This window comes from Carassius gibelio, chromosome A9 (genome assembly GCF_023724105.1).
Source record: "Carassius gibelio isolate Cgi1373 ecotype wild population from Czech Republic chromosome A9, carGib1.2-hapl.c, whole genome shotgun sequence".
In the NCBI taxonomy this organism is placed as follows: Eukaryota; Metazoa; Chordata; class Actinopteri; order Cypriniformes; family Cyprinidae; genus Carassius; species Carassius gibelio.
In genome coordinates, this window is record NC_068379.1 from 14,053,353 (window position 1) to 14,065,975 (window position 12,623).

The 12,623-nt window shown below is 37.7% G+C and overlaps 1 protein-coding gene across 1 annotated transcript in view; it reads left to right on the forward strand.

Moving 5' to 3' along the window:
- The window catches only part of LOC128019346 (thrombospondin type-1 domain-containing protein 7B), a 180,215-nt gene that overhangs the window by 156,137 nt on the left and 11,455 nt on the right, over positions 1 to 12,623 (forward strand). The window contains exons 21-24 of the mRNA XM_052605326.1: positions 597 to 712; positions 986 to 1,103; positions 9,863 to 10,008; positions 11,325 to 11,499. Of these exons, the coding sequence (XP_052461286.1) occupies positions 597 to 712; positions 986 to 1,103; positions 9,863 to 10,008; positions 11,325 to 11,499 (555 nt within the window). The remainder of the gene's footprint in view (positions 1 to 596; positions 713 to 985; positions 1,104 to 9,862; positions 10,009 to 11,324; positions 11,500 to 12,623) is intronic.

A 12,623-nucleotide genomic window follows, 5' to 3' on the forward strand; every position in this document is an offset into this window, starting at 1 on the left:
CCTTCAGAAATCATTCTAATATGCTGATTTGGTGCTCAGGAAACATATTATTATCTATGTTAAAAACAATTGTGCTGCTTAATATTTTTTCGTGGACAGAGTAATACTTTTTTTAAACTTTAAAGAATAGAATGTTCGAAAGAATAGCATTTATTTATTCGAAATGGAATTTAGTAAAATTATAAATGTCTTTACTGCAATATTAATGCAACCTTGCCGAATAAAAGTATTAATTTCTTTAAAAGAAAAAAAAACCTTACTGACCAGAAATCTTCGAATTTCATAGAACTGCGTTTTCGAATAGCATCAGACAACATTATGGATTATGGACATTATAAGCCCAGAAACCATGCATGCATAGAATATCTAATGATACAATACAATATACAATAAACATAAAATATCTATTAAGTATGCAATCCAGGCTTCTATGAATCTATTGAGATTAGACACACTCTTGATGTTGCATTTAGTTGAAAGGCTATTTGAAAGGAATCTAAATTCTGATGACAAACCCAGAATATGATATTTAAATGATACTCTGGTCTGACGTTTCCCATGTGTGTGTGCTTTTGTGTCCTTCGGTTACGGGTCAGGCTGGAGCACCTGTCAGCTGAGCGAACATGCCATCTGCGGCCAGGGCACAAGGACACGACTCTTAGATTGCATCCGCAGCGATGGCAAAGTTGTGGATTTGAGCATGTGTGAGGAGGTAACCTTCATTTCCTGCCGCCCCACTCAGTACAAATGTTCTCTGAGGGGGAATTAAGCACTGTGGGATTGTATTATGTCCTTCAACCGCATGTACTGCAAATCAGCCATGACTGTCCATTAACTCCTCACAGTATTACTCCATATTCAGAAAATGATTCTTTCATTGAAGGCTTTTACAGTAATAGCCCCTCATTGGCTCACAGCTGGTTCATCAGACTGAGATTGTGTGTGGTGAGGGGAAGTGGGATTAATGGCTGTCCCGCTGTTTTAGCTGGGCCTGCCTCGACCGTGGAGACTGGCAATGAACTGTGTGGTGGACTGTCCCTTTAACTGCATCCTGTCTGACTGGGCGCCCTGGACCGAGTGTTCACACACCTGTGGCAGTAAAGGTGAGTCACAGTATGAAATTAATTACACATTTAATGAGGGCTGTTGCTCAGTAAGTACACTGTATAATTGAGCAAGGGTTCTAAAAGCTTTTGATGTCAGGAGTCCCAAAATATGATGAACCCCTTATGATGGAACCTCCTTTTAAAATATAAAGACTGCTAGATATTATAATAAGTTTCTTAAAGGGGTCATCGGATGCTGCATGCACTTTTACAAGCAGTTTGAACTGAAATGTGTGTTAGCAGTGTGTGTACATAACCAACCTATAATGAAAAAAAAACACCCAGGGTTTTTTTTTTTGTTGTTTTTTTTATTCTACTCAAATCTTTACCCTTTTCTCAAATCGAGCCGATCTCTGATGCCACACAGACAGGCCCCTCCCATGATAGTTTGACAGTAGAGTTTCAGCACAGACTGGACTGGTGTCTTATCTTAGACCCGTACTGAGTGAGCGGTCACCAGTCTGCCATTGTTTATCCGCCGAATCAGATGTAGACAAGAATTTCTCCTAAGCGAGATGTTCTGTTGTTGGATGTAATAATGAACATAGCATTAGTCATTTACTCCTGACATCTGAGAGGTTGAAGAATCAGTGGATTACATTTGTTTCTGAAGGGAATGCACCCCCAATCAACCTAAATGCGTCCATCTTCACGCTAATCATTCACGGTCCAGCTTCACCTATAGAAAAAGTGAGTATTAGGTTTTTTTAATGAACCTTTGCAAATCGCCTTTCCTAATAATGTGTTATTTAGCAAGTTGCACAATGAACAGTCATTCTGAGAGCAGCTCAGAAGTGAGGGGCGTGGTCAGCAAAGCTCATTAACATTTAAAGCGCAATGCTTTAAATTAAATGATCTGTTTTATGGAAACTTTGCATTAAGTCTTTTTTAAAGATGCTAAAATATTGTGAAGTGTGTAAACGTACATTTACAAATGTTTACTAACATTTAAAATTTTGGGGTCAGTTTGATTGATTTATTAATTTATTAATTGATGCTTAATTTTTTATTTATTTTTTACTTTTATTCAGCAAGTATTGAACTGATGAAAAAAGTAATTTATTATGTTAAAAAAAATATATATATATATATGTAAAAAAACTATACATGTTGCGTAACTTTACATTTTAAAATATATTTTAAAAAATATTTTTTTATTTGTAGTATTTTAAATATTATTAGTTTTACTGTGTTTTCTATAAAAATGCAGACGTTGTGAGCATAATAACCTTTTTTCAAAAACATTTTTAATTATTTTTATCTTTTGCACATTAATTTATTTGTATAATGCTTTTCACAATAAATATTGTTTCCTTTCCATGACAGTAACTCAAAACATGTAGAAACTGCTCATCCACAGTAAATTTCCAGGCGAATCCTACTAAAGCCCAAAATAGCAATCATTTTAGTTTTAAGAAACAATCAGCAGTATTTAGAAGAATCAGGAAGAAACATGCTTGCAAATTACAGTTGGCAATAACTAATGTTCTTGTGCTGCTGACACATTTCATTTGCATTCAACCTAACCCACAAACCTTTGGTTCCAGGGAGATAAACACTCTGCTTGCTCTAGGTTCACACTATCAGGTGGTTTGCATTTACTTTGCATTCATTAACATGCCCTGTCGGAATCCCTTTTTAATTATGGATGTTATGTCATGAATCATTTTTAAGGATCAGCTTACAGGTTAATGACTCTGGATTATAAAACCCTTGGTTTCCTGAATATGCCAAATTATTTATCAGTCAAAGGGAAATATTTATTTTAGGAGTTCAGCTTGTTGACACGTTCAACATTATCTTCAATTATTTTCTTTCAGCCATCAGCTTCCTATCTCGGTCAAGCAGTTTACTTTTAAATCCAAAGGGAGTTCTTCAGGCAATGCAAACAGGATGTTCTCAGCATGTTTTTGGTTACATGCACATGCATAGAAATAAACGCAAGCTGTGCTGGCTGCAAAAAAGAAAATTTCTTGTCTGTGTCAAAGCAGTGTTGTTTCTTGTGCACCTCACTGGAGACCTAGATATTGGGGTTCATAATGTGTTTTATATATGCACAGAGTTTTAATACATCTGGAAGTGGAGCTCAGGAGACCCAAAGAACTCTTTGTTTTTCCCTTTTTTTCTTTTTTCATTCAAGCCCTCGTTTCTCTCTATTGCCCCCCATCCCTCCTACATTTTCCTACAGGATCAAGTAGAAATATTTCCTCTGTCAAATCACGTCATTTTAAGGGCTTCCTCATCTGACCGGAGTGCTTCTTTTTTAATGAATGACGTGCTTGAAGCGGCTAGCTGTAGAGGGGGCTCTAGCAGGCAGCACAAAACATGAATTTGAAGAGCAGTTGTGTTGTGCTGTGAATGTAATTATTTTTTTTCTCTCTCTCTCTTCTTGTTAAATGTTTAATGTTCGACTGGAAGGATGGCTCTCTCCAATAAAACTCACTGGAGTGCAGTTCAGTTTAGATGTACAATTATGAAAGGTTTTTCCGTTTTTTTTTTTTTTTTTTTTCAGAATTTGAGTGAATGGATTGAAAGCCCCAAATTTGTATTCTTCTGAAAAGCTTGGTTTAAGCTTCAGTGCTGTCAGTTTCCATGTTAATTTAGGATGTCCTGTTCTAGTTAACACTAATGTATGTTTAGGCAGGCCTAGAGCTGCTATATGCAGTGAACTTCTATATGCCCCTGCTGCGTAAAATTCTTCATCATTCAATCACCCTCATTTCATTCATTCGGCAATATGAACAATGGCCACCTGAATAACCACCCGAGGTGACAGGTCAAGAAACACCACGGGAAAAGCACTAGGATTTCTGAAACAAACAAGGCCCTTGGTCCCGGACGCTACTGTAATGCAGTCTGATAGCTTCTCCGTACTACGGATGGACAGGACAGCCGAGGCCAGTAAATCCAGAGGTGGAGGAGTGTGTTTCATGATGAACAAGAAATGGTGTGACCCCAGGAATATCTCCACTCTGTCATGCTCCTACTCACCTCATCTGGAACATTTATCCATTATTTGCCACCCATTCTATCTACCTCTGGAGTTTTCATCCATCATTGTTACTGCTGTTTACATCCCACCACAAGCAGACACCGGCTTGGCTTTGTCTGAGCTTCACAGTGCACTCAGCAGCAATATCAACAAACATCCTGATGCTGCTATTATCATCGCTGGGGACTTAAACAAAGTCAACCTAAGGCAAGGTATGCCTCATTTTTATCAACATGTTTCCTGTCCAACCAGAGGACCGAATACACTGGATCATTGCTACACTCAGATAAAGAATGCCTACAAAGCTCGCTCACTACTGGCTGGAAATCGGACCATGCTGCCATTTTCCTCACACCGGAATATAAACAAAGGCTTGTTCAAGAACCCCTGGTGCAGAGGGTGGTGACGAGTTGGTCCGCCCACTCTGAAGCCATGCTACAGGCGGCTCTTGATGACGTAGACTGGGACATGTTTTTGGCAAGTTCATCTGACATCAGCGAGTTCACGGATGTAGCATTAAGCTTTGTAATCATGCTAGCCAAGTAAGCAACTGAAACAATAACTATAAGGACCTTCTCTAATCAGAAACCGTAGGTGGACAGAACAATCCGTGCAGCAGTAAACAAACGCACTGCGGCTTACAATGCCGATCTTTTGTCGGGAAACATGAGCAAGTACAAAGCATCATGCTATGCTCTCTGACGCGCAGGAAGAGCCGCCAAACAACAATACAGGGAACGAATAGAGTCTCATTTCCAGCTCAATGGGTCCTGACTCCTGATGCTTTGTGGCAGGGACTAAGGACCATCTGTGCCTTTGGAAATAAATCATCTGCAGAGGTGAGAGCAGATCTGTCGCTGGCTGACACTTTAAACTGTTTCTAAGGCTGATTTGAAAACAATCTAAGCAGAGTGAGTCTACCAATCAGAGTGTCAGGAAGCGGCAGTCAGAGCAGCGATGATCATGTCATCACTGTGTTGGAGGACGAGGTTTGGAGGGCCCTAAAGCGAGTGAACGTCAGAAAATGGGATTTCTGGCCTTGTTCTGAGGTCCTGCGCTGATCAGCTCGCTGGTTTGTTTACATCCATTTTAATGAGTCTCTTGCTATCTCAGTTGTTTCCACCTCATTCAAAAAAATCTGTCATCATCCCTGTGCTTAAGAACAATAAACACTTTTGTCTGAATTACTATCGTCCAGTTGCCCTCTCGTCCAGTTGCCCTCTCATCAATAGACATCAAGGTATTTGAGCGACTTGTTAAAAACTACATCTGCTCCTCCATCCCGGATACTCTGGACCCTCTTCAGTTTGCTTATCGCCCCAACAGATCCACTGATGATGCCATCTCTCACATCCTGCACTCTTCCCTCACAATGACAGCAATAACAGGAACTGTGTAAGGCTGCTATTTATCGACTATAGCTCAGCCTTCAATACTATAGTAGACTATAAAGCTAGCTTCTAAACTCATAGACCTCAGCCTGAATTCTTCACTCTGTGACTGGATTCAAGACTTCCTCACCGGCAGACCTCAAGTGGCGAAAGTAGGCCAGTACACATCCAACTCCATCACCCTGAGCGTAGGAGCCCCACAGGGCTGTGTCCTAAGTCTTCTGCTCTACTATCTCTACACAAATGACTGTGTGTCTTCTTCACATCAATTATCAAATTTGCTGATGATACTGTGGTTCTGGACCTCATTTCCAACAATAATGAGACCGCATACTTGGATGCAGTAGAGAAACTCACATCATGGTGCCAGGACAATTGTCTCTCTCTGAATCTGAGTAAAACTAAAGAGCTAATGGTTGACTTCAGGAAGAGACAGCAGCAGCCCTATACTCATCTTATGATCAGCCGGACCCCTGTGGAGAGGGTGAGCAGCTTCAAGTACCTTGGTGTTAACATCTCCGAAGACCTGAGTTGGAATACCCACATTCAAACACAGGTTAATAAAGCCAGGCAAAGACTGTACCATCTCCGACAGCTGAGGAAATTCAGGGTCTCACCAGCAATCCTGAAAACTCTATTCAGAGGCCATAGAAAATGTATTGACTCAGTGTATCTCAGTGTGGTACGGGAACAGCTCCAGTCAAGACTCATGCAAAGAGTTGTGTGCTTAGCTGAGCGCATCTCAGGGTCTGCCCTCCCCTCTCCGCAGAACATCTACACCAAACGCTGCAAAAGCAGAGCTGTTAAAATAATCAAGGACTCCATCCACCCCAGTAACCAGCTTTTCATTTTGCTGCCATCTGGTAAGCGCTTCCGCAGCCTGATGGAAAAAACCTAGAGACTCAGGAGGAGTTTCTTCCCCCAGGCCATCAGGCTCCTAAACTCAAAACCAGCCTCTTAACATCTTAATGTCTCCACTTAACATTCACTTTATCAGTAACATATTCATCATTGTCTACCTCACATTGACATACTAACAGTGTCAACCTGTTTTAAAATTTGCCTCTTGTACATTGCTGTGTATCTTAATATTTAAGACCACAGTATAATGCATGCACATTACCTCTTGTTACATCCCTGGGTATCTTAATATTTAAGACTACAGTTTACTTTCATGCACCGGCGGCGCCAGGGGGGGTCCTGGGGGGTCTCAAGACCCTGCCAAAAAACGCCTTGACCCCCCATTTGACCCCCCACCCTCTTCCTGATTATATACATATATATATATATATATATATATATATATATATATATATATATATATATATATATATATATATATATATATATATATATATATATATATATATATCCGGGATAAATATAATAAAAATATCTTCAAACTACGCAGAATAATAATAAATAATAATTATTCTACATTTATTCTTACACTTGACGAGAATCGTTTCTGTCAGACGCGTCCGATTCGAGAACCGAGGAGCTGGTGATACTGCGCATGTGTGATTCAGCATGAAGCAGACTGACTCACAGCTCGCCTGAACTGATTATTTTGATGATTGATTCTGAACTGATTCTGTGCTAGTGTTATGAGCGCGGGTAAATCGAAGGCTTGAAAGAAGGGCAGTCGTCCTGAATGACATTACATCGAGCGCAAAACAACCGGTGAACCGTTTTTTTTCCAACTAGTTTTATTTGATCGAACTGTTCGAAAGAACCGGTTCACTTGAGCACCTGCTCCTTTGCCCCTTAAGTGCCCTTTTGTCAAAGCAAAATCTCCTCGATTTTTTTTGTAATAACATTCCCTTTTGTGAATGCCTGCCCACGCCCAATCATAATATTAGTACAATTTATTAATAATAATTTAGCCGTAAATAAAATGACCAACATGATGACCTTTCACCTTACGACGACCTCATCCGACGCGCATTTTTTAATTGCTAAAGGATATTTTCAACACAGCGGCAGCTGGTAAGCGGTGTTTCATTCTCAGCGAAGTGATTTTGATGTTTATTTACTTATTATTATTTTACAAGAACGATGTGATGTGAGAACATGCATTGCAGATATGTTGCTGTGTGTAGAAGTAACGCTAGCGTGCTGTTTGAGGGAGGAAAGTTTCACAGACATCGAGGGGTCTGGTCTTTTTTATGTTATTTGACTACACTATTATTATATTACACTAACGTTACTTATTTATTTTTTAACAAATAGAGTGCCTTAAAAATAATTATCACAACAAGGCTTATTCAGATTTTCTCATTCTCTGAATTATCATTATAAAAATAAAAACTATTCAGAAATGAATTAAAATGTAATTATATTTTAAATGTGACGCAAATATTATTATTTTTTCTACAATAGCAACAGTGTTTACAACAGCAAGACCACATTAGCCTGTAAACTCAATAATATCTCTCTGGAAATAAATGTAAAAATATCAATGGCAATAAAAAAATGCATAATATACCTGACATCAAAGTGCAGTGTGAAGGATATGAATAACAAATGTAGCCTGTCATTTGTTTACATTGCAAAGGTGTTCGATTTTAGGCAACAACAACTACAACAGTAATAATAATATGAATCACTATATTCCAGTGAATCAGTTTTTTATGTTTTGTATCAATATTTAAGGTGGACTTATTGATTAGGTCCAACCCTTTAAAGTTTGAGCATATTGTTTGCAAACTGCAATTGATTAATTAATTATAAACAAAGTAGTTGATGTGCGGTGTTGTTTTTGTTGTTTAGTAGCAGTAATATGCAGTTATTAGTCGTGTGCACTGTATTTTTTGTTGGTTTTCATGAGACCCCCCTTGAAATGACCAGGACCCCCCATTGCCCCCCCAATCAAAATTGTCTGGAGCCGCCACTGCTTTCATGCACATTATTTTGCGTTCTATTTATAATTCTACAATATATATCTTTTTTATATTTTATGCTTATATTTTTATTGTTTACTTTTATTTCATTATTTCATAGCTATATTTATGTATATTTTCATCTGTGTTGTATTCTTTAATAATTGCACTGTCCATGGAGTGGACCTGAATCATATTTCACTGCTGGTTATATAGGCGCTATATAATAGTGTATGTGACGAATAAAATTCTTGAATCTTGAAAAGTAGGCATTTTGCAAAATACACTGAAATAAATGAAGACCAAGTGCTGACAAGCTCAGAAAAGAGCAAAAAGATTTTCATTGTGCACTGTGTAGATTACCAAGTCTTCTGAAATCATGTGATACATGTGTGTGAGGAACAGAAAGCAATTAAAGTCATTAATCTTTGTGTAACTCTCAAATTTAATTTGTGTTTACAGGTGTTTCTTCACCTATGGACAATTTTGGGCCTGTGGACTTACAGAAAAACACACCTTTCTGATTAGTTTAACTTGTTCATTAACAGTGTCTAACAGTGGTCATATATACATCACAGGAGGAGTAATTTGTTATTTTATTTATGAAAATGAAGAAAATTTCATTTCCACAATGTCTTTATTTTTGAATTGTGTTTAATATGATTCTTTTGTGAAAGTGTTTTATGCAGAACCTGCTTGTTGTACACCACCGAGAGCAATATGATAAGAAAAGCTTCAGAATCAGTGTAAATGGTGCAATACCTTCATATATAATGAAAAAAATTGAATTTATAGAACTATGGTTCACTTACAATATTTCCTGATTAAAAGTTTGCAAAGAAATGTGTGACCTTCAAAATTATTATACATTATTAAATGTTACATTAATGTTAATACATCCTAATGATAATGCAATCTAATTTGTAACATATAATCTGTACAATATTTTTTGCAATAAAATGGTTAATCTTTTGTCTTTATAAGCATAATTGCAAATATATTATTTTGTGTCACAAAAGTTTTTTATAATATTTTTCCAATTTGACAAAATAACATTTTGCCTGTGAATGACACACAATAATATTCAGTTTACAAGTTATATTTACTTGATAAGTAAATACACTGACATCTAACGAATACACTAAGATATTATAATACATACAATCTATTTTATGGAATACATTTTTTGTTTAAGATTATTATAGTTCTAAACATGCTTAATTTTGCCTTGACCAACATGAAATTCATACTGGTGTAAGATGATCTTGGGCCATCTCAGATGACTGTTTCTGTCTATTCCTGAATTGTATTATAAAGTTTATAAATTTTACAACTATACTTTTGAATAATACATTAATCCAAAGTATTGTCCCTAGCTATTAGAGTACACTCTAATGCAGGCTTGATGTATTTTTAGCCCATCCTCTGCTGTTTGCCATATTTCCATACAGTGCATTCACAGATGTCTCTTCACATGCGTGTCTGTTGCAGGTGTTATGATTCGCTCTCGCAGCATGCTTCAGCAAGCTCATGAGGAGGGACGCCCGTGTGCCTCTCAGCTTTCCCAGACCAAACCCTGTCCCATAAGCCCCTGCTACTCGTGGCTTCTGAGTGATTGGTCTCCCTGCACAGTGGAGGTAGATCCTGGGCAAAAATAATTGGATCTGCATGTATTCTGCAGTTACTGGTTATTGCATGTCACCTAACCTGAGGGCATTCAATCCATGTTTCATATGACCAAGCGGTGTTGATACCAGCCACCCGGCATGCTTATCTGGTACTGGCAAAATACTTGAGTTATTTAATTGAATTTTGTAGAAATTACACACATGCCGAGTTTGTGTGTGGGAGAGAGAGACTTTGTGTCATTGAGACGTGAGGTAACTGCTGATTAAAATCATGCTGGTATCCATGGTCTTATCATTAGAGGAGAACAGTGGCAGAGTTCAGATTTTCATCTCCTCTCTTCTGCTTTTCTCTCCTCTCTCTTTTATATCTGCGAAGGATTTTAATTGTATGTCTTGGGGTTTTGCACACGTCCCTGAGTCGTGCGTGCCCAGATCAAAAGCTGTCCTCCTCACAATATGAACAAAAGAAATGTTGCACACTTTTAACTTATATTTGTACTTTCTTTGGTGCTTGGTTTGATGGACACTTTTATATTCATAAACATTAACACAATTCTGTGAGTCAAACATTTTTTTGTTTTTTTTCAGTACCAACTGGTTCTGACATCTGTACTTTTAACAACACTATGTGTGATGTCTGTGAAAACGCTGCTTTGCTTTTTAGTCGTAGTTTGTGTTATTACACACAATTCTAGAGACATGCTAAACCACATACATGTCTGAAAAGATGTGATTTTCATAGCTAACTTTTCCAAGGCAAATTATGTTTAATTGGAAGAGAAAATTTGTCACACATGCAATAACAACAGGAAGAAATGTGAGATTGAGGTAAGAAATTCCATGAACTTCATGGAAGAGTAAAGAAAAAACATTATAAGTGAAAACAATATGGCAAAATCCGTATCTTCATTATTAAATGATGACAGAATTTTCATTTTTGGGTGAACTATCAGAACAGTTTGTTAGATTTATACTTACAACTAAACAAAAGCAACTTTAAAAATGTTAAATTATTAGTTAAAGTTCAAATTTAACAAAAGAAAATAGATATAATTACAAAAGGTCTCTGAAAACAAATATCTTATACAATAGAGTTCTGTTTTTTGCTATTTTTATTGGCAAACAGGACAAAAACCCTTTTTTGCTGCGATAGTAGAAACCTCAGCTGTGTGATCAGGTCACATACTCACATTCATGAGAAATGCCATAGCATGTTTCAATCCCAGCTGTCAGTCATTCAGAGAGAGGTGTCACTATAATAAGCTCCTCTGCCTCGCTGCTCACATCTCGTCCAGATTAATGAGTCGGTGTGTGGTTTTGTGCAGGGGGCAGAATGTGGAGAGGGCAAGAGGGAGAGGAACCTGACGTGTGTGGTGCACTGGTCAGACTGGCCGGACAACCCCCACCCTTCGAAAACGGTAGAGGACGAGAAATGTGGAGACCGAGTGAGAAAGGAAAGCGAGCAGGAGCTGCAGCAGCCGTGTTTCGTCCCCTGTCCAGGTACAACACTGATTCCAAACAACATTTCTTTTACTCGTTGTTTACATTTGTGTGCACTGATGCTCATGATTCATTTAACACGATTTATTGTTTCATAATCAGTTGGAGGATGTTGATCAAGGAATATTTTTTACTACTATTCACTAAATCACAGTAGAACTATCCTAGGAATTAATATCTCTTATGATCAGTGGAATGAAAGTTTGTCGACAAGCAATATCCCATTTTTTTTTCAAATGTGAATATATTTCACCTTCAGGCTATCATCGACTTGTGTCGGCCTTACTTCTGTGTCCCTCTTCATTTTGTAAATGTGCTACATGCTCTCAGGGAAAAACATATGCTGTGAGGAGAGGGGAAGAAAGATGTTAGAGTAAGAAAGGTATGAGACAAAAAAGAGAGAGTCTAAGAAATGAATGGGTTAGAAAGGGTAGCATATGGTGTGGAGTGTGCGATGCTGTATTATATGTTTCGGCAGCACCAGTGAGGGATGAAAATAGACTGGCTTCATGAAGATGATGGATAATGAGATGCCTGGGCACACAGATTGCCTCTAATGACATCATGGCTGCAGAATCAAAAGGACGTCATGGCTGAAGAGCTAGTGCTAGTGTGCACAGGTGGGGGGTAGCTGTTGCTGTCAACCGGCCTCTGTTCTGACGCATTCCAAGGGTCAGTGATGTATGACCTTCAGCTAAGGAAGCGATAAATGTTATCTGAAGACTTTGTCATGCATTCAATTCTATGACAGAAGGATTAGATGAATCTTGCTGGCCTGCACAAATAAAAAAATACAATTTGTTTTATTTTGTCTGTTTTTATTGTGCATGCTTTCTTCTTATTATTATTATGAGTAGTAGTCGTAGTTTGAGTTTGAAGTATTTGAAGTTTGAATCCACATTTGTAAGTTTAAATGTGTAATTTGATGAAAGCTGAAAGCTGAAAAGCAGGTGTGTTTGAAAGAAACTAGAGAGATCACAGCAGTGTGATATAAGAAATGTGAAAGATGCGCTGGCACAAAATAATTGTATGAGTTTGTTTTTATTTTTATACTAAAAATATAATATAATATTTTTTTATATTTTCAGTTGTCATTTTATTTTATTTAGTTTTAGTAATATATA